The 22,290-nt window shown below is 42.4% G+C and overlaps 2 protein-coding genes and 1 long non-coding RNA gene across 17 annotated transcripts in view; 1 reads left to right on the top strand and 2 right to left on the bottom strand.

The window, feature by feature from the left end:
• Window positions 1–3,105, bottom strand: part of LOC308581544 (uncharacterized protein C3orf20 homolog) — a 61,943-nt gene extending 58,838 nt beyond the window's left edge. For 4 of the 10 annotated variants that reach the window (XM_081184085.1, XM_081184083.1, XM_081184079.1 and 1 more), the window contains exon 1: window positions 2,764–3,063. The gene's annotated coding sequence lies outside the window, so the exon portion shown is untranslated. Of the gene's footprint in view, window positions 1–2,763 lie in introns of all 10 variants that reach the window. The other 6 variants (XM_081184075.1, XM_081184081.1, XM_081184076.1 and 3 more) reach the window with 5 other exon arrangements.
• LOC308581685 overlaps window positions 1–14,225 on the top strand; it is a 44,836-nt gene extending 30,611 nt beyond the window's left edge. For 3 of the 6 annotated variants that reach the window (XR_014005151.1, XR_014005154.1, XR_014005156.1), the window contains 2 exons: window positions 9,153–9,296; window positions 11,776–12,611. This is a non-coding gene — a long non-coding RNA (uncharacterized lncRNA). Of the gene's footprint in view, window positions 1–5,778; window positions 5,862–9,152; window positions 9,297–11,775; window positions 12,612–13,820 lie in introns of those variants that run through there. The other 3 variants (XR_014005152.1, XR_014005153.1, XR_014005155.1) reach the window with 3 other exon arrangements.
• Window positions 4,077–17,834, bottom strand: CCDC174 (coiled-coil domain containing 174). The gene is made up of 11 exons (XM_081184267.1): window positions 17,670–17,834; window positions 15,125–15,229; window positions 14,248–14,348; window positions 13,012–13,070; window positions 12,622–12,802; window positions 10,968–11,063; window positions 9,311–9,447; window positions 8,392–8,486; window positions 7,598–7,721; window positions 5,906–6,055; window positions 4,077–5,322 (listed from the first exon to the last, which is right to left on the bottom strand). The coding sequence occupies exons 1-11, from the start codon at window positions 17,709–17,711 to the stop codon at window positions 4,997–4,999; spliced, it is 1,416 nt and encodes a 471-aa protein (XP_081040393.1). The 5' UTR covers window positions 17,712–17,834; the 3' UTR covers window positions 4,077–4,996.
• Window positions 17,835–22,290: the final 4,456 nt, after the last annotated feature.

Consider the following 22,290-nt stretch of genomic DNA (forward strand, 5'->3'; position numbering starts at 1 on the left):
GCGATTTGAACCCTGGTCCCTCAGGTCTTATTCTGATGGGCCCTAGATGGTTTGGAATGCGTGTGAGATAGATAGATAGATAGATAGATAGATAGATAGATAGATAGATAGATAGTTGCTTTCGTAGATTTTCACGGGTACAGGAATGCAGGTTTTGGTGTCTTCGGGTGTCTTCCCGTGTAAGAGTTGGGGTGTCTAGGCGACGTTTCGACGAGGTCTCACTCGTCATCTTCAGGCTGGTGCTTTCGGCTTCTTGTTACTGGAACAGAGCAGGATCTCAGTGTTTGAGTTCCTATAAATACTGTTGAGGGGGTGTGGTGTATAGCCTCCAACGTTCTGGGCAGAGAGGAAGTTCCCAGGTTAGTGTGTCTTTTCTTCTTTTGTTCATTAATTACTTGAGGGATATCTTGAGTGATTTCTTGAGTGATATTCTGAGTACCACTTAGGAGGGTCATTAGGTGTGGATTAGTTGCTAAAGCTTTCGTGTCTTGACCTCTTGACCTTGTGAAGAGTTTTTTCTGAGAAGATGGCTGTACTGCACTTAGTTGTGCTCTGGCTTGGCTTCGTGTATAGGGGCGAGCTGTGGTTTTGTGCCCACCACCTATCTGGAAAAAACCACCAAATCCAAAATAAAAGCCTCTCCTATCAGTGAAGAAATCCAGCTAAGAATCATCCCCAGAGAAAAATCATCCAGATGCCCCAAACTCTACGGTCTCCCCAAGATACACAAAGAAGGAACACCACTCAGACCAATAGTCAGCTCCATAGGCTCACCTCTACAAAATCTCGCTAAATTTCTCGCTAAGCAACTTCAGCCCTATGCAGAATCTATCGCTTCACACGTTACAAACTCCTTCCAGTTCATAGAAACAATAAAGAAGCAAAACCTACATCCCGACGACCTACTTGTGAGCTTCGATGTTGTATCTCTCTTCACACAAGTGCCCATTAATGAAGCCTTGACAGCCATTCAAAACAAATACAATCCCCCCGAATACATCCTGGACCTGACCAACCACTGCCTAACCAACACGTACTTCATCCACAATGGACAAAGATACAAACAGATAGAAGGAGCACCTATGGGATCACCCCTCTCACCGGTCATCGCAAATCTGTACATGGAACACTTTGAAACCAATGCTTTAGACAAGTCAGAACACAAACCCAAACTTTGGCTCAGGTATGTTGACGACACCTTTGTAATTTGGCCACACGGGAAGAAAAAACTAGATAGCTTCCTCACACATCTCAACAGCCTACACCCCAAAATACAATTCACTATGGAAATAGAAGCCAACAACCAACTTCCCTTCCTTGACGTCCTAATCTACAAAAAACCTGATGGCTCCCTAGGACACACTATCTACCGGAAAAAAACACACACCAACCGCTACTTACATGCACAATCACACCACCACCCTGCACAAATAAACTCCGTAGCCAAGACTCTCATCTCCAGAACCAAACGCCTGGCTGACAAAGACCACTTGACAACTGAGTTACAGAATCTTTCAAATGTGTTAATCGCCAACGGATACCAGCAAAACAGGGTTACGAAGCTAATCCAAAAAGAAACACCCCCCAAAAAGCAAGACACAGAAGAAAACAATGGCATGGCCCTCCTTCCTTATATCAAGGGCACTACAGATAAAATTAGCAAAATCCTCCATAAACACAATATCAAAACAGCCTTTTGCACCAACCAAAAAATAGCCAATATCCTCAGAAACCCCAAAGATAAAATCCAGTTAGAAAACCAAGGGGTCTATGAAATACCCTGCAAAGTCTGCCCAGCCACGTACATTGGACAAACAAACAGACGAATAAATGCACGTATCGCAGAACACAAGAATGCCGTCAAAAAAGAAGAAAAAACTTCCTCTCTTTACCAACACATGAAAGAAACAGGACACGAAATTAATTTTTCAGATTCCAAATTGCTCTTTAACATGGAACACCACCACAAGAGAATAATCATGGAAGCCATCGAGATAGAGAAACACCCTCACAACATGAACAAGCGTGACGATACGTCCCGCCTGCCAGACATCTGGAAAATAGCCCTCCCCACAAAAACCGACACCAGAACCAGAGGCACACAGAACGCCATCTCCAATCAACCACACCAGACCCAAACCCAGACCCTCTCCACAGATAAATTACAGACACCATCCAGTAGCCAAACCATAGTGGCACCTCCGGATGCTGCACCCCCCTGCAATCCCTACACAGATCTGACTGGCACAGGGCACAAAACCACAGCTCGCCCCTATACACGAAGCCAAGCCAGAGCACAACTAAGTGCAGTACAGCCATCTTCTCAGAAAAAACTCTTCACAAGGTCAAGAGGTCAAGACACGAAAGCTTTAGCAACTAATCCACACCTAATGACCCTCCTAAGTGGTACTCAGAATATCACTCAAGAAATCACTCAAGATATCCCTCAAGTAATTAATGAACAAAAGAAGAAAAGACACACTAACCTGGGAACTTCCTCTCTGCCCAGAACGTTGGAGGCTATACACCACACCCCCTCAACAGTATTTATAGGAACTCAAACACTGAGATCCTGCTCTGTTCCAGTAACAAGAAGCCGAAAGCACCAGCCTGAAGATGACGAGTGAGACCTCGTCGAAACGTCGCCTAGACACCCCAACTCTTACACGGGAAGACACCCGAAGACACCAAAACCTGCATAGATAGATAGATAGATAGATAAACAATGAACTTCAATGCTTTCAGTGAAATGCTTTGGATTACCTACTGTTAGCCGCAGATGTTCCAAGAGTCGCAACAGCACAGTTGAAAGTTGTTGGTGATGCTGCACATTCCATATGACATGCCCATTCTTGCATCATAATAGGAGAGAGCACTGTTATGTAGATTCTCACAGTGAGATTCAGGCCACTTACGCAAGGCCACTCTGGGCAAGAATGAGCTGCAGCTCAACTTGTTGTTTCTAGAACACAATGGACACTCACCCTTTACAGGTGGGTGGTGGTTACGGCCTCTTGCTCTGTTGCCACTCTGTCAGACAGTTCTCACATGGTTGCTGGCCATTTGAGAATTCCACCGGCTGGCGTGATCTCAGGGCGGGGCTTCCTGACTGAACGCCAGCTTCAAACGGGCCAATCAGAGGCCCCACCTGATGTGCAGTGCCTTGCTGGCAGGCCAGGCATTGGCTGCTGCCTGCTGCCATGCCCGGTCAGGCAGCAACACTTTTAAAGGCCGACTGCTCTTACCTGCTCTTACAGTGCTGTTGGCTGAAGTGCTTTTATATTGAAAATGTCAGAAGTGAAAATGAGAAGCATCATGAGATGGGGAAGGGCCAGAGCTCAGTGGCAGAGCATGTGATGATATGCATGAAAAAAATCCCACATCTTGTGCTTGCCATCTTCATGCTGGCTGGGAAGGGCTTCTGCCTAAAACCCTAGAGAGAGCAGCAAGCCTGTGTAGACATAACTGAGCAGCACCCCACATACAACTATGCTAGAAACTGAAGTCTGCTTATTAGCAATGCTATAAGCCACAGGGTGCCAGCTGCTGGAGTCAACCCAGATATTCCAGGGTTTCTAAAGAGATTTGTCTTTAGATTGGTCTATGTTTTTCTAACACCCCTTCAAACTATTAAAGCTCCTCTTAAGTACTAGAAATCAACAGTTGATTAAAACTTTTGGGTACATAAAACAGTTGTCTGACCCTTGTGCATAGCTTGTCAATATTTTAGTAGTCTGTTGCCATCTAGTGGGCTGTAGCTTTGTTAAGTCTCAGGAATGCTTTGGAGGATAGAAGTTGCCACCGTTCATTGGGCTTACTTCTTGAAGAGAAATGTGATCTTGAGACACATGGAATTGCTGTTCCCTTCCACCAACACACACACATTTGCACCCACCCACCCCGCTTGTTGGCTCCATCCAATGCAACACTGTTGTTCCTGTTTACATCACTGAGATAAGTAAATCAGGAAAGGGACTACACGAGTGTTGCCTTATTTTTTAAAGCAATTGCAAAGCTATGAGCCCCCCAGATCCTTCATCAACTTTATAGCTCAAACTAAAATAGACACTGCAGAATTGGAAAACGCATCCAGTTTTATTTTGCTGCCAGTTGTCATCCTAATCACTCTGCATCAGTGAAACGGACAGCTTTAAATATTTAAGTAACACAAAACAACTGTTCGGGTTAGAGAGATGGGTGGAAAAAAACCGCTGAATCTTTCCATTATATTAAAATAGCAGCTTCTGGTAACACTCACCCACATGAACTGCTTGCTTTGTCAGCACTGTCAGAAATCCAGATGATTAATGGGATAGCAGAACCAGCACCATACTAATCTTAAGAAGCTTCCATTCAATGCACTATTTTGCTCGGTATGTGAACAAATGCCAGCTGCCACAGGGTGGACATGGTTTATAATTTAAAAGACCTTTCATGGAATGCTGTTTACTATACTGTACAAGTTGGCGCTAAATTACTCTAATGCTGGGATGCAAAGGCCTGGACAACTAATTCTGCATGCCAAAAGGAGGTGTGTGCTGTGTTTCTCAAAGAATAGCCTGTCATGTTAAATAATAAACTGTATTTCAAAAACTAAGGGGATTTTCAAAAGCAGTTCACAAAATAGCATGGTGGCCTCTTTCTGGGTATGCATACCATTTTATTTTATTTTTAAATCATCACTCCTACTGGTCAGATCCAAGGCCTTAGATGTGCCTAAAGGAGGCCCTTGGATCTTAGTCATCGTATTTATGGTGATGCAAACAGCAGTGGAAATGGCAGCGAATACAGAATACTATAGCAATAATCTTTAAAAGCAGAAACCTTTAATGCTAGTGGTGACAGAAGTAGCACAAGGGCTGCAGTAAGATGCATACATGACAAAAGGCATGTGATACCTATCCTACCAAGATACCTTTTCTCTTGAGCTTTAAAACAAAATGAAAAGTGAGAATCCCAAACACTGTTTTCTGATTAATCTCAAAACATCCAAAGCTCATGTTACTTGTTTATAGTATGACAGCATGTCATCTAAAGTTTGGTAAGCCGGCTGTTGATTTTGCAGTTCACTGTCATGTTCCTGAGTAGGGGGGAACTGATTGCTCTGTGAGCTGCTACGGAAAGGCTCAGTTGATGGGGATGGCAGGTTTCTTGTCAGGGTTTCTGTTTTTTCATATGAGGTTCCAGGCTTGTTCCAATTCTGGCTTCTAAAGTCATGCGTTCTCTTTTGACCCATAAAATAAGCAGAGGGAGGTGCAAATTCCGGGTCTCGTTCATTTCTGAGATCTTCCTGCTTCTTTGACCACAGTCCAAAAGTGAATTCTATTAACGGGAAGAAGGGAAAAAAGAGCAAGCTCAATTTTATTTTATTTTTTACATACTATGCTTAACCATCAAACTCTTCCATTAATTCAATCTTGGTCACACTGTCGCATAGCCACAATAAACTAGAGAGGCAGAACTAACGAAGAAAACACACATTTTAATGCTATGAATGTGTCAACATTCCTCTTGCATGGTGTGCCCTCTAGTGGTTTTGGTAGGGAATAAATAGTTTGAGAACAAAGTCACCGGTTGAAATAAGTTCTTATTTCAGGTGATAATTTTTCACTAAAAAGTCCTCAAGGGAATCAAGGAACACAACAGAGAAAAAGTAAGGCTAAAATGTTTTCCATTTTTGCCTAATGAATAAAGAGGTAGCATTGCCTTCTCCCCAAACACCTTAGATTTGAATCCACAGGAAATGCTATGCCTTCTCCCCCCCCCCCCCCAATGCAGGACTATTACAACATGAAATTCCTTCACCAGCCCACCGAAGCAGAGATTATACTGACACAGTATGAGCAGCTCACCATTCAAAGGTTTTTTATACCATGCTAAGCTGATGCACATTTCAAGTCTTTACCTTTGCCTCTATCCCACTCTCGGACATAGGGCACGCCAGGCTTTGTATCTTTCCTTTCCTGAATGATCACTTCCACTTTTCTATTTTCCGCGGAAACCCTTGGCACTTCAATGGGCTTGGATTCAGCTGCTGCTGGCATAGCAACTTCTTCTGTTTTCGTGGAGAATAAAGATTATTAAAACAAATGTTACTTTGAGCCAGGAGATAATTCAACAAGCTACTGCCATGCTACAAGTTGACACTCTGAAGCATTACCTAATGGGGGGGGGGGCATCTCACTGGGATGTTCCCTCCCCACCCCGCAAAGAAAACTGCTGTAGATAAAATCACAACAAAGCAAGAAATTGAAGAAAAAATAAATTAAAGCCCTAGCATTTCAATAGATAGCTCAAATGTTGCTTAGCAATGTATCTTTTAAAGGCTGCATTGGAATAACAAGGGGGGGACTAAGCAAGACTGGAAATATTCCACTATAGTTTCCTAGACTTCAGATAACTTTTGGCCCTGCAGATATTGCTGAACCACAGCTTCTAACAGCCATAGCAAGCATGGCTAATGGCCAGGGAGTTGTAGTTCAGCAGCATCTGCTGGGTCAAAGGTTCCTTCTACTTACCCCAATTGTTTTATATCACAGGTGGGGAACTTCCAGTCCATGGGCCCTTCTTGGCCTGCCATGCCCTCTCCCTAGAACTACGCCCACCCATCAGCATGGCAGTGTTGAATCCTGAATAGGTTCCACTGCCCTGTTCCCAGCTGCAAGCAGCATCATGCAGCAGGATGTAATATGATGATGAGCAGAGATTAAAGCCCTGCCCTTTCCTTTCTCCTTCAAGCAGGGAGCGAAGGGGCATTACTGCTACTGCCCGCCCACTTAAAGGAGAAGTAGAACAAAGCACCACTGGAACCAGGAGGGGAGAGACTGATTCAAATAGCACTTTGAAAAGCTGCAGAGGGGATTTTGATGGGTGGCCAGTTTTGTGTACCTCTCAAATTTTACTCACAAGGCTGATACTGATAAAAATCTGGACCATGGAGTCAAAAAGGTTCTCCACATGGTTCTATATTGAGCATGTATCATGACCTTCACTTTTGCCAGGCTTCACCAGTCCTCCAGAAGCCAATTAACAGTGGCAACAGAAAGTGCCTTGAAGTAGATGGAAATAATCCTAATAATCTTAATGAAGACTAACAAAGGCTTCTGAATATCTGACAAATGAGAAAGTTTGGAGACTAGGCACAGATGGCATATATGAGCTCTGAATTGAAAAAATAATAATAAAGTTTAGCCGTATCAGTACATCCCACAATCCTCTGATTCCCAACTACTTCCCCCTCTCTAACATGCATTCTCTAAGTGAACATCTTTCTCTACTCTTCTCAAAAGCTGCAACATCATATTGGATTCAAGGTTTTATCTGAGCAAGCCATATTCTGAGAAGTCCCAATGAAATCATGGCTAACTTAAGTCAATTTATTTCAATGGGTCTTCTCGCAAATGTTGCTTAGTCAGATATAACCCTCAGAAAATGGATTCTGAATACCATCTGAAAAAAAAATGCAATACAATAGAGATGAAATATTGGTCTTATGATCAGCGTTTAACGAGGTCCTCATTAACAGTTCAGCTTTATGAATACAGATGTGGCTCCTTTGTTCTCTGCATTTAAGGAAAGTAATTTATAGAGAAAGTACCTCCATTTTCCTTTGTGTCACCTTCTTTCAATCGCTTTTTCGCTCGAAGCTTGGACAGCCTGGCTTCCAAAACAGCCTTACGTTTCTCTGCTAAATGTTCACGTTTTGCTCTCTGGTCTGTAGTCTTAGAACAGTCAATGACAATTGATTTATGTAGTCAGTAGCAAGTGATGTACGTTGCTATTTCCAATAATTCACTGCTTACAATCACACACAGACACTACTTAACAGCCATGTAGTTTACTTCAACCCATCTCCCCCCCCCCCATATTTTTCAAATCCAAACTCTGATATTGCAAACACTTCTGTAAGTGGCCAAATAATTACTAAGGCATGATAATAAAACCTTGGTATGATCAAATCTTATTTCAGAGACAGTCTTAAAACAAACAGTAGGACGTACAAGTTTTTCATTGCAGCCACACAACTAAAGGTTTAGAAGGAAATGAGTATTTTAAATCGAAGTCACACTAAGAAATCTATTTGGGAAACTTGAGCTTCTGCATAATTTTCTGCACCTAAACCTAAAGAATAAACTGCAACCCAATTTGAAGTTTTAATCTCCCTACATTTGCACACGTGGAGATTCATTACCCACAGATGTCACAATAATAATTCGGACACATATTGGCAGTTCTTGATTCAGCTACGATTACTACACGTCTTTCAAAAGGGGGGCACTGGACATTTTAGGTTACTGCTCATATGCACCAACCATACAATACCCAAGGAAAAGCTCCACAGTGGAACATATATTTTCCCCCAGCACAATTGTGAACACTTAAACTTCATACCTGTTCTCTTAGCATTTCTAAGGTTTCCATTTGCTTTCTCCTCAAAGCTTGATCACGGGCAAAGGCAAAGTAACCAACACCAAGCTGTCTGGCCTCTGAAAGGAAGATGTTTTTGTACAGTGTTATGAATTCATCCTACATTAAACTACAGGGATATTGGGACACAGAGAGTTGCCTCTTAGGATGATATTCAACACTAGTCACAGGAACACAGAAGAGTACTGAATCCATCTAGCTCTGTTTTACCTAGAGTGACCTGCAGTTCTCTAGGGCTGCAGACAGGAGTCTTTCCTATCCCTCCCTGGGATGCCAGGGAATTAAGCAGGGATCTTTTGAAAAAAGAAAGCATGTGTTCTACCACTGACCTACAGCCCTCCCTAGGCAAAGGAAGACAGTGCTTGCTTAAGTCAGTTTTCAATGAAGCGGAATAGTAACCTGTTTATTACACCTCTAAATACACACAGATTACTCACATCACAACAATCTTAACCATCTTTTTTCAATGGATTTCCCCCACTTTCAACGGATGAAGGATGGGGACTACTCTTCTGACAGTAATCACTCTGGATCGAGTTTAAACTTTTTATGATTTTATTGTATGACTTTATTTTATATATTGTTATAAACTGCTGTGATATATTTTATGATACAGCAGTATATAAACATTTTAATCACTAATTAGGTAAAGATGTGTGATGTATTATTATTATATGTGGTATAAGTTCACGGGACTTCCCAATTTCCCCAACATATAATTATAGCATCCTCTGAATTCTGCACGCTGATGATCACCTTGCTAAAAAAATCAGGATATGGCCTTGATCGAGAAGATATACTGAACTGAATCTATTTATGCAATGGAAGTAGAAGTGCACCTCATTTCTCAAGGCAGATCTGCATGCACAGTAAGAATACACACCATTTTCTCTAATGTCCTCATAATGCATTGGTCCCATAGGTTTCTTTAGGGCTTCTTCTTCTTCCCTTTCCCACTGCTGACGCTGAAGCTCCTTTCTCATATCTTCAGACAACAAAGTCTTCTCTTCTGTAATTTGCCTAAGGGGGGAGGGGAAGCATCCCTTAAGAGTTTGTGAGTGAGAAATGGTTGTAAACTTACCAATCCCAAAACCAATTAAGTATATCCTATCTAAAAGCACAATGCCTTAGAGCACCTCTGGGTAGATATTCTGCTGAACTGCCAAGACACTTGCAGAGCAGGCACCAAAAAGCATTCCTCTACATGTCCTTTGAGTTATACATTCTACAATATAAAGGGATTGTAATTACTCGATGCTGTAAATTGTTACATAGCTTTCAGAAACTATTTCGAGGGAGCAATGTGCTGCTGACACAGTACTGTAAAGTCCTGCCTTAAAAAGCATTTCATTCATTATCTAAAAAATAAAAAAGAAATGTTAAGAGAAAAAACTGGAAAATTCCTAAGAATATACAAAATAACTCCTCCCACTGCCAAGTGTTCACATTTCTCTGCAGAAGGCATTCTCTTGAGGGGAAGCAAAGATGGAATAAAAAGAAGATAAAGCAATTGGCAAGCTACCCTCATCAGATCAACAGTTACATTTCAAGATCTTTTTATTTTTCCTACTTAGCTATGGAAAAAAATGAATGAGCCAATTACTTAATAACTCATGCGATTAGTTTCCCTAAAATGCGCATTTTGCCCGGTTATCATAAGACTTAATAGTGGAAAAACAAATCAAGTTCTACTTAATAGAACATCATGTCCTTGACTTGATCAAAAAGCTTTGAAATGCATTTATCCAAGAACAGAAAATGCCAGACTCCTCTAGGTTTCATTAGGACACATTAAAATTCAGTTTTATTGCCTGCGGACTGTCTCACCAGAGTGGTGCATGCTCTGGTTATCTCCCGCTTGGACTACTGCAATGTGCTCTACGTGGGGCTACCTACTCCAGAATGTGGCAGCTGGACTGGTGACTGGGAGTGGCTGCAGAGACCATATGACACCGGTCCTGAAACACCTACATTGGCTCCCAGTACATTTCCGGCGAAAAAATTAGTCACCCCTGACTTCCCCAAGTTGATCCTCGACAAGAAGCATTATAATATTGCTAACTTGGCTGCAAACACAGATTTGACCAGAATGCACAGACAAATTTGTCAACTTGCTCATCTCCTAGAAGCTTTTTCATGTATTTATGTAGAATTTGTTCTCTACAAAAAAAATCAAGTGTCCTCTTAGCTCAAACGAAACAAGATTCTTCAGGAACCTGTGCCGGGCTTAGGACATGGGGTAGAGAAGCAGCTGGATGTACGCTTCTGTGAACACGGAACATTTTCCATCAGATTCCAACTGGCCAAGTACCCGTACCCAGTGGCGTAGTGTGGGTTGTCAGCACCCGGGGCAAGGCAAGTAATCTGCGCCCCCTAACCCGTGAGCCAGGTAGGGGCAGAGAGCTGCGAGCGAGCGCCCCCCAGATGTTGCGCCCAGTGCGGCCGGCCCCCCTGCACCCCCCACGCTACGCCACTGCCCGTACCCCACCATTCCATATGTGAAAGAAAACAACAGCTGTTTAATTTAGTACAAGCCTCACCTCTTCCCCTGAAGCTCTTTATCCATTTGAAGCAGATGTGGCAAATCTTTCTTCATACAGCGTCTAGAACGGCCCAAGGAATCCACATAATCTACCCTAGAATTATATGTAAAATCAGCTTTATACAGAAGTTAACAGTCTGATTTATAACTTAGAAAATAAGGAAACAAATACATACATGTAATATGCATGCTTTGCATAGAACAATTCTTTAGTTACCTCACCATAAATGTTAGCAGTCACAAGTTTAACAGAGCACTATTTCTTTCCCCCCCCCAACATTCCCAACATTTATGAGAGTCACCATTTCTAAAACTCACTGTAATTCAGCTGCTAGCTTTTGTGATAAGGTAGTTAAAGAACCATTAAAAATGTACAATAGCATGCATCTAAACTGGCACACTGTGCCTGCTCCCTGTGGCGAAAATAACGATGCAGCATTGACTTCCCACACAAGTATTAAATTTGAAACAATATTTTTCAAGACTCATTTAATGATCGCTTCTGCATTTGTTCCACTATTTTAATGAAAACTGAACACAAATGCAAAGCAGAAGGTCTGTCAATGTTCTTTTTATGTAAAATGGTTTCTCAGTTACTTCTCTTATTGAAAACTGTTCAAGATCCAGACAAGTACAGTAGCAGTAAATGCTGTCCTTTAAGAGTGGCAGTAATATTTGGTGTTTAATGCTCCAAATTATTTAGAGTGCACAGGCACATAGCTGTCCAAAGTGCTGATGGGCCCAGCATGCAGTGCTAATTATTAGCTATCAATGAGTTATGCTTTCATTATGCTGCTTTTTCCAAGAATGCCAAGGACCCAGGAGTAGCTCTCTCTATCTCTACCCACCCCCCAGGAGCAACTACTGGTAGGTATCCAATTTCTGTTTATCAGAGTTTTTTCCAACTCTGGGGACCGATTTGGGGGCGGGCGGGGAGAGAAACCTTGCAGCATCTCAACACTTTTCTTACACATTCACTGACTGTCCAGAAAACAATTTATGAGTTGTTTGAAGTACTAAGATGACTGTTTGCAAGATGCATGCTTTTACAACTAAAGTAAATTTAAATATCTAGAAATTTAACTTCTGTAACACAAGCTTAAATAAAGCAGCTCCAGGCAAGCCAGGAAAATAGCAGTTGTGATCTTATGGGCCAACAAGTTCACAGAAGTCTTAGGAGAGACTGACAAATATCAATGCTTTTAAAAAGTATGCACTTTTATGAAAATATTGCTACAAAAAAGGGAAAGGTGGCTGTTTATCTAAGAGATGTGTATACATCTGATAGGAGAGCAGTGAACAGAATTTCAGCTGGTTGATTTAATGACTTCTGCATATGAATCAAACTTAAAAATGCTGTTCAAAAAAATATTATGACTGAACTCTATTCTAAATGGAGGAGGGTGTGAAATTCATGCAACATCTAACCAAGGAAAACGTACAACTGAATCACCCTTAATATGAAAAAGCATAGTCTACTGGAAATTCTTTTGCAAGGAAAACTCATGGAATACTGTTTCCTTATAGGTAAGAAAGTTAACTATAGATTAGTTGTATCCTTCACTTAAGAGATGCTCTCTGTGTGGGAGGTGGTATGGGACTGATGGTAGTAATTGCAGAGAAATAATAGAAAACAAGATTGAACCACAAACCATTCTTCAGTGGGGTCCTGAGGAGGTGGAATTTCTGCTTCAGAAAGTCTCTCTTCCTCCCTGTTTGCCTTCTCTGCTGCCTTTCTAGCAGCTTCATTTGCACACAGTTCCTGTACTTCTCTCCGTTTGTCTATAATCTTCTGGGTGAAATCCACAAGGTACAAATCCTCAGTTTCTTCATCTAAAACAGAAAAATCAATCTGTAAGTGACAGATATCAAAAGGACCCAGCCAAGAGAGGAGTCAATATAAAATTGCAGCAATCAGCTCTACCGCTGCCAACAATGCCCTTGACTACGCTACATGACAATGCGCAGAAAACAGAATCTGACAAGCAATCCTAGGGAGATAGTTACCAATTTTGCTGTACATAAAGAAGGCTTTCACTCACCTGGAAAGTCTCCTTTTGTCATCTTCTCATAGAGCTGTGCTTTCTCTTCTAGTTTCTGCCTACAAAACACAGGAACACATCCCTTTCAGTTAACCATGAGAAAAGCAAGAAGTCTTTTGCCATAACGAATATGGGAGAAAGATTTCATTTCTTACATCATTGCCTGCAGTCAAGGCTGCTTCCTCTTAAGGCAACCTATGCGACCTAAACCAGCAGCAACAGGGGCGCTTTTGGTTCCCAAGGGTGGAATGGTGAGAATACTGGGTCACTACTGATGTAACTGTGGACAGAACAGCAACATCCTCCACACAATCATAGGCATGCATATATACAAGGACCTCTCAGGAGGAATCACACAGAGGCAATTTTACTTTTTTTTAAAAAAAGAGGCTACAGTGCTTTCCTAGAGGCCCAGAAGGCAATAATCAAAGCCATGGGCACCATCAAAAAATAGCAATGCTAGGGAGAAACTTTTTTCGGTTTAATAAAGCAACTTATTTTGGTAGAAACAACAGGAGCCCTAGCTGCAAGCACAATTCTCTCTTCTCTGTGCACATTACTTCCTTCCTTGTTCCTTCCTTTTCTGTAATGCAACAGTTTTTAATGAATTTGCCTGTGTGTTCCAAGCCATTTGTTCCTTAGCGCCCTCAGGAACAAGGAGATGGGAAAAGAGGGATACTACTAGTTCCAGTTGGAAAGACACCAAACCTCCAAGAATGTGATGCTGTACATAATTGTCAAAATGCAAAGAGTGTTACACTCCCCAGACACAGAGAATGAAGGACATTACTTATTCTTCTTATTTGCAGATAGACTTCAATCCTGAGCACTTCCTAGGGACGAATGACCCACTGAAGTGAACTGAGACTTCTGAGCAAAAATGCTGATGAGCGTCCTACAAAGTTGGGGATGTATTTCAAAGGAGCATATGCCTGAATCTGAACTCTCTCATGTGCAAACTGTCTGATAAATCACACCCTTAGAAATGGACTTCAGATGCATTTTAACAGGCAACCTGTGGCATCAGATGCACAAATGGTTACACACTTGGTGTCAGAGAAATTATTGTCTATAGCACAGGCATTCAAGCCTAGGGCTGCAAAAGTTCAGAATTAATTTCAGAAGCAGAAACTGAGCATCAGCTCTGAAGCACACAGTCCTATTTTACATTTGTTCAGTGTGTAATATGTAACCAGACTAATGAAATTTTATGTCTTCCCTTCTCAGAAGTATTACCTTGATTTGTCCAAGGTTTGTTGCTCTTCTATCTTTTGTTCAGCATCTTTCTCAGATCGATCTGAAACACCTTTATTCTGTTTAGTCCAAATGCTTGGCTTCTGTAACATTAAATTTTCAAAACGAAACATAAATACTATACCAGATACTATATCAGTTATCACAAATAGTCATAGAACATCCAGCACCTCCATTGTCAGAGGCAGCATGCTTTTGAACACAAGTCGCTGAAAACTGCAAGAGGGGAGTGTGATGTTCCACTCAGATTCTACTTGTGTGCTTCCCAAAGGCATCTGGCTGGCTACTGTGAGAACAGCATCCTGGACTAGATGGACTTTTGACCTGATCCAGCAGGCTTTTATTTTTTTGTTTAAAAGAAAGATAGATCTTTCCATCATCTAGGCTCCAGTACTGGCCAGTTATAAATACATCAGAGCTCAAGTGTGTGACATAAGGCCCCTACCCTATATCCAGCGCACCAAAGCTTTCCATTCCTACAAAACTCTTCCTAAATGTAATAAATGGTCTGCAAGCAAGTTGCCTAACAATAGCATGGGGTTCTACAGGCTCTCCTTCTTGAAACAAGAAGGTCTATTCTGTAGTATAGAGAACTACAGAATTATTGAATGTCAGTTTACACAATTCTTCAAATTGCATCTTTCTAGCTCCTTAGCCTTGAGCCTGTTACATTTCTGGAAACTACCGTTCAGAATGTCAGGCAGCTGTTCAAGGAGAAGATTACTCTTGAATTAGAGTCCCACTGAATTCAACAAGGTTATTAAGTTGTAGGCTGCAATCCTATGTACAATTCCCATTGAATTCAGCAAACTTATTTCTGAGCAGATAGTTATAGGATTGAATTGTAAACAAACTCTACCTTGTTTGTTGCTTTAGGTTTTACAGGAACTCCAGCATCTTTCAGAAGTTTTTCTTTTTTGAATTCTTCCTGTTTTCGGAAAAGTTCAGCTTTCAAGTCTATGAGCTGCATCAAGCACAGCGAAAAAGAAAGACAATTTTCCAGTTAGCAAGACAATAAAGAACTTTAAATGAGTCTCGGTGGAAAAGAACATAAATTTGCAACTATAGTCCAACAACTGAAATACTTAAAACCTTGAGAAATTAAAATACTGGTAAGGTGACCAGCGCAAATGCATATAAAGTGAGGGTTGACAAAACTTTACCCCATACAATGTTTGCTTAGAAATAGGCCAAATATAAAAGTTAAAGGTACCCCTGCCTGTACGGGCCAGTCATGTCCGACTCTAGGGTTGCGTGCTCATCTCGCTCTAGAGGCTGTGAGCCGGCGCCGTCCGAAGACACTTCCGGGTCACGTGGCCAGCGTGACGAAGCTGCAGCTGGCGAGATAGCACCAGTGCCGCACACGGAAACGCCGTTTACCTTCCCGCTATAAAGCGGTACCTATTTATCTACTTGCACTTAAGAGTGCTTTCGAACTGCTAGGTGGGCAGGAGCTGGGACCGAACGATGGGAGCTCACCCCGCAGCGGGGATTCGAACCGCTGACCATACGATCGGCAAGTCCTAGGCACTGAGGTTTTACCCACAGCGCCACCCGCGTCCCTTAGACCAAATATAATATAGGATAAATAAGCAGTTCTAGATTCAGATGTTCTTTATAGCCTTACAAAAAGACAAGGACTGATATTTGATTACCTCAGATAAAACCTGATTATTTTGAAAACTCAATTGATATGCCACACTTGCATTGACTGGGATCATTCTTGGCAGCAAAGGAAAAATGGGTCACCTGATGTTATCTCCCTCCTATCACAGTGGTTCTTGGGGGGGGGGGTGAGGATGTAAGAACACAACTTACCAAGCTGAAAAGGTTTCCAACCTCCAATTAAAAACACTAAATTGTAACACAGTTTATTTTATGGAACATACACTGTCATTTTTAATCAGTCATTTTTAAAAAGATTTGCAGGGGAAATTGATGAGATTGTCAGTCCCAGCTCACTCTCCCAATCAATATACTTGATTAAGCAGAATATTTACGGTATATACCTAAGAGAATATCCAACATCATCTTATCAGACATTGCACATTCCTACCCAAGTGTTTCTTTTATGCAAAAAACCCCAAAAATGTGAATAAAAATTTAACCGAGCATTCTGCAACACAGCAGTGGCATAGCTCAGGTATCTGACCAACTGCTCAGAATTTTCATGTATAATAATAATAATATTTATTATTTATACCCCGCCCATCTGATTGGGTTTCCCCAGCCACTCTGGGCGGCTTCCAACAAAATATTAAAATACAATAATTCATCAAATATTAAAAGCTTCCCTAAACAGGGCTGCCTTCAGATGTATTCTGAAAGTCAGATAGTTGTTTATTTCTTTGACATCTGATGGGAGGATGTTCCACAGGGTGGGCACCACTACCAAGAAGGCCATCTGCCTGGTTCCCTGTAATTTGGCTTCTCGCAGTGAGGAAACCGCCAGAAGGCCCTCAGCGCTGGACCTCAGTGTCCGGGCAGAACAATGTGGGTGGAGACGCTCCTTCAGGTATACTAGGCCAAGGCCATTTAAAGGGCTTTAAAGGTCAGCACCAACACTTTGAATTGTGCCCAGAAACGTACTGGGAGCCAATTTCTAAAAACACTGGTCTGTACTTCACTTAAGAGTAGTACATTCTGGTTGGATTGAATGAACAGGTCCAATAGCTGTCTACATCAACAGCATAAAAATCTTATTGTACTCTGGGTAGCGAAAACATTTTATGAAGGAGTGAGCCAGACCTAAAAATGATCCTAAAACCTAATTGGGTTTCCGCTCCCCTTAGCAATGCTTTCTGAAATATTTGAATTATCAGGACATAGAAAGAGCTGGAAAATTACATTGTCATCAGGACCTCTTCGCATTTAAAGAGCCCAGGAACTGTCAAGATGGTCTTGACAATCTGAAAGGTTCACCATCAAGGGAGGCCCTTGGGATTAGCAGAAAAGTTGAGGTGTATGAGAAAAGGGTCTTAATTTATACCTGGCGCTCAACCCTAATGTCGAAAGGTAGATATTCTTACTACACGCCCCCCCCCCCCGCTTCAACCCTAAGGTCCCGAGGCAGGTTACAGCATTAAAACCACAATATTAACAACAATCTAAAGCAACTTATAACCATAAACATTTAAAAAGACAAGTAAATTAGAGCTTAAGGGCGCATGTAAAGTGGCACAAAGAAAACATTTGTTTCCCACAGCTTAGCCTGGGCTGCTCACAATCTGTGCAAGGGCGGCAACTTCTTCTGTCATGCGAAAGGTAGTAACGCTGGGTTTTCCAAGTACCCCCCGAGCATGTGCAGAGCGCCCCCTTCCAGCAGAGGCTGGGCCTTCCAGCTCAGCCCCCTTTGCAGGGGAAGAAGGGCACCCTATGGGCTTCCTCCCCGCTTCGCCACTCACCGAGGATACCGTAACATCCAGCGGCTTCTTCTTCTTGTCCATATTGCCGCTGCCGCCGGCCGCCCCAGCGACAGCCGAGAACAAGCGACGCGGAGACAGTAAACACAACGAAACGAAACCCCGTCTCCGGATACTTCCGGCTTCAGGCGCGACGTAAAGCGCGAACCCGGCTTCCGGGATGGAGACGGCTGCTTCAGTACCGCCGCTTACGACAGTGTCGTAAGGGGGCAGAAAGGCTTTGCGGCGCGAGGTGTCGAACGTTGCGGGAGGTGCGCTAAGGGAGCAGCGCAGAGCAGAGAGGTTGGGTGGCCAGGGGAGGAAAAATAAGGCTTGTTAACATAAGAAGTAGCTCTGCTGGGTTCATTCAAAGGAAAGTCCAGCTGACTATAATCAGTTGCCTCTGCAGAGTCCAAAGGCCTGGCATGGAGGCAACAGCCCTGTTGTACCTCTTGTTGCTTCCAGCAGGTGGTACTTACAGGTTACATCGCCGTTGAACCTGGTAGTAGCGTATAGCGCAGAAGGCAGATGGGGGCGCCCTTGGACAGATTGCGGGGTGATTTGCAGTACGTCGAGGCTTTCTTCTGGCTCCTAATTATTTAACAATAACTGCAACGGAGAGCGCAGGATAATCAAACCATAGGAAACTCACCTTGTTCGTAGCATAGACAGAAGCTATAAACAGAACCTGATGTTCAGAGGACGAGGATAATTGTTTGCGGAGCCAATCTTAAATTTGTGTGTGTGCAGGGGGTGTATGGATATGTGTGCTGGCACACATCCCTGTCCTTTTAGTACTGAGAGGAAAGGTCTGAAGGCAGACTCTTAAGTGTGTTCGGCTGAAATGACAGTCTTCCTCATGCTCCAAATTCTTGATCACGAGAGGATAGTAATCATGTAGGGAGGTTATGGTGAGATAGTCATGCTCCCCTGCACATCACCTCCATGTGCAGAATTTAAGAACGCCTAAATAGCGCTAAATAGAGAAAGTCAGACTTCCCTTCTCTACAAAGATCCTCATGATTCCCTATTATAAGAAAAGTAGAATGTCTTTGGTAAATCTTCCAGCTTCTAATTTTCCATAATTAGGGTTACTCTGAGTCTACATTCATTTGTTAGTAGGGTTTGAGGTTTGATCAAATGAGCCCTATATTATGCCTACCTTGAATGTATTGCGTAGCTGTAGCCTCTCATTCCACCCACCCCAAGGCTGACTGCAGCACAATGCTTCTAACTCTAAACTTCCCAATGTGGAGGAAAAGCAATGTTACAGAGACGCCAATTTGAATGGAAGTTCCGACTATCCTATGAGGTTAGAATTAATTGGCGTAATAGACTGTTACTTAAGCTCTGATTTGGCTGGGAACTGGCTCAGGCTCACGCTTCCATTCTCTCAGATGTGTATGAGTCATTTTAATAAAGGAGAAATGTGCCTTGGTTTGACATGTTTGAAATGTGGTGTGTAACCAGTCAGTCAGTTTCACACTGTGATATTGCATAATTTATGGGCTCAAGCCACGAGCGTAACCTTTCGCTGGCATTCCCTTCCTCAATTAAGAGAAAGAGAGCAACAGGCAGTAATGAATACCTGCTCAATTGATGAGCAAGCGGGGGCTATGGAAATCGGACTCAGCCCCTCACCCAACCCCTGTTCCTTGATCTGCTATTGGCGTGTGATTCACCGCTCTGAAGAGTAGCCGAGACAGATAGTTTCAAAGGCTTTCTGTTCATATCAGTCCAGTACTGTCTAAGGAATGAAAAGCTTTTAACGTACGGTTCCATCAAGGAGGGCTGTGCCTAACACAAGTACTGCAGGTTTGCTTCGCATTGTAAAAGCACCATGCAATTGATCAAAGTATTTTAATGATCAGAGGTATAGAAAGCCTCCCTGGAACATGCCTAGCCTACTAAAATTGGAAAGGTGCACACTCCTCTAGCATAGTGTTGGATTTCCCTTGCCTGTTCTAGCAGAGGGGTGGAAAACCTATGTTGCTGGACTACAGTTCCCATCATGCCTGACCATTGGCCATGCTGGTTGGAGCTGATGGGAGTTGGAGCCCAACAACAATAAATGGAGGGCCACAGGCTGTGGAACTCCTGTTCATTATCCTAGTTTACATTATAAAGTGGATATTATAATAGACCTGACCAGGCTCTTAACAAAGAAACTGGATCGAACTTTTTAGTGGTCTGTTTTTCTGTAAAATCCAACTTTAGCAATATAATAGCAAAGGATTTGAGGTGTTTCTAAAAACTCATTAAGTTCAATCTCCTTACATTCATTCACACAGAAAGTTGGCCTCAGTGAATGGATTTTACTGACAGGGTTTATTGGGCAAAACTTTTCTGCCACCTTATGTTTGCTAGATAACACTGGAGGTTGCTGCCTTCTGCTACTTGAAAGGCTTGATTGTTTGTACTTTAGACCACATTGAAAGCAACCCCCCCCCAAAAAAAAAACAATTCAGGGCGCTATAGTTTGTTAAGAGTTGCTGTGAATTGTAACTCTGTGAGAGGTAATCTACACTGCCCAGAATTCTTGGAGGGAAGGTACGTGCTGTGTGCTTTATGGGTGCAACGTGTGTGCAAGCCTTTCTTGAAACACCTGGGAGCATTTGCTCGGTAGTAGCCTTTTATATAGTGCACATGAATTTCAGATGATGCTCTGCTGCAGTCTGTAGATTTGATTGACCTTAAAACAGTAATATTGATTGATCTGATGAGTGGACGGCTCTGCTTATGAGGAATCAGTTGACTAAATGACCTTAGCCCCCCAAGATTCTACCTGCCCATTAGGGTAATGAGCCTAAAATAAGAAGCACTCTTGCTTGATCAGAACATAGGCCACATTCTCCAGCATATTTTATGTCTGACAGCAGACAAACAGGTATCAGTCGGACTGCAGAAGCAAGGCAGCAAGGTATGTCCTCAGGAATTGGTAGTTAATCAGAGGCACGCTGTTCTGAGCAAATACCTATGGCACTGTCTAATCAGATGGATACTCTTTTTCCTTCTGAAGGCCGTCCCCATGCGGGTAATCTAGGAGCCTCATGCTGACAGTGGACAGGGCCACAGCCAGTGGTGGGCAGGGCCAAAGTGGGTAGGGATGCCTTTTCTCTTTTTGCCACTCCTTTCTCTCCACCCCCCCCCCTTGTCCCCTACTGAGCAGGCTGCTTGGGAAGGGATATCTTGCCAGAGATCTGATCATTTGCAGAGAACGCCTCTTTCCATGACTCCAACCATTTTGTCCATTTCTCCCCTTCCTCCTCTCCCTCTGGGCTCCCCGTCACATGCATTTAATTAGGCTGAGCCCTCTGGCCTCAGGCTTCTCACCCTTGATGCAAATCACAATCTGATGAACCAGTATAATTAAAAAGAAAGGAAAACAATGTTATTAACTTTTCAGATTGCATATAGCTGTCATTAAGTGTATGTAATATACTTTATTAGAGATCTGTGAATGCTAAGTAAGCCATTGTGTTTCTAATCTAATGTCGTTGATAACTCAGGAATAATTGATTCAGCACTTCTCACTAATATGCTCTAGGTTTTAGCACAAAATTGCCTGGATAAAACACACACACACACACACACACACACACTTATCACCTAACACTTACTAAAGGAAATAAGTTAAGGAAATTGTCCCCAAGATTAGGAGGTATTAGGTTCCTATCATCTGATAGACCTGAAATATCACAAATATCTCATTATGAGGCAATTTCTCAAGATGAGATATGTGGAAAATCACAGACATACATCATAAACCCCTGCTCCCCCCCCAAAAGGGAGGGAACACCATTGCCTTGGAACAGGTGACTTTAAAGAAATAATTTTAGCAAACTAATTTGATGGACTTGCTATTTTGAGAATAATTCTTGTGTTGTTTGTAATAAAAAAGCCTAAAAATAGAGCTTCTCAGTCTTTTAGTGTCACATTGCTTCAGAGAGAGAGAGAAGAAGAAGAAGAAGAAGAAGAAGAAGAAGAAGAAGAAGAAGATACAAGCAGATGTTTCAGCCTTACAGACAGCATGTGGACTGATAAAATAAACCCTTGGAACAAATATCACAGGAAGGGAGGAATTAGAAAATGCACAAAATTCATCTACCCTTTTTAAGCATTAGCCTTAAAGATGCCCACAATAAGTACTATATCCCTAACAAACAGCAACTGCTTGCATGCTAATAGTTTCAGATTGCCTTTGGCATATAAATTTGTTTGCAGTGCAAAGGAATGATGTATCTGATTAGTACAAGGTGCAGGAATATGAATGTAGCAGATACAAAGCATTTGAATTTTCTACAACTCTGAGGAAAGATTTAGTAATAGCCTGGTTCGATCAGTCCAAATACCTATAAAGTCGAGCCTTCTGTTCCCTGCAGTTGCCGCATGCAGGCACGAGCGCAATAGCCCCTCTTCAGTATCGGAGGCCGTATGCTGATAAACATTAGCTGCTGGGGAACAGGAGCAAGACAGTGCTATTGTGAGACTTGTGGGCTTCCTTATAGGCAGCTGTTTAAAAAGGTAAAGGGACCCTTGACCATTAGGTCCAGTCGTGACCAACTCTGGGGTTGTGGCGCTCATCTCACTTTATTGGCCGAGGGATCTGGCGTACAGCTTCCGG

Source organism: Podarcis bocagei, assembly GCF_964188305.1.
Source record: "Podarcis bocagei genome assembly, chromosome: 2".
In the NCBI taxonomy this organism is placed as follows: Eukaryota; Metazoa; Chordata; class Lepidosauria; order Squamata; family Lacertidae; genus Podarcis; species Podarcis bocagei.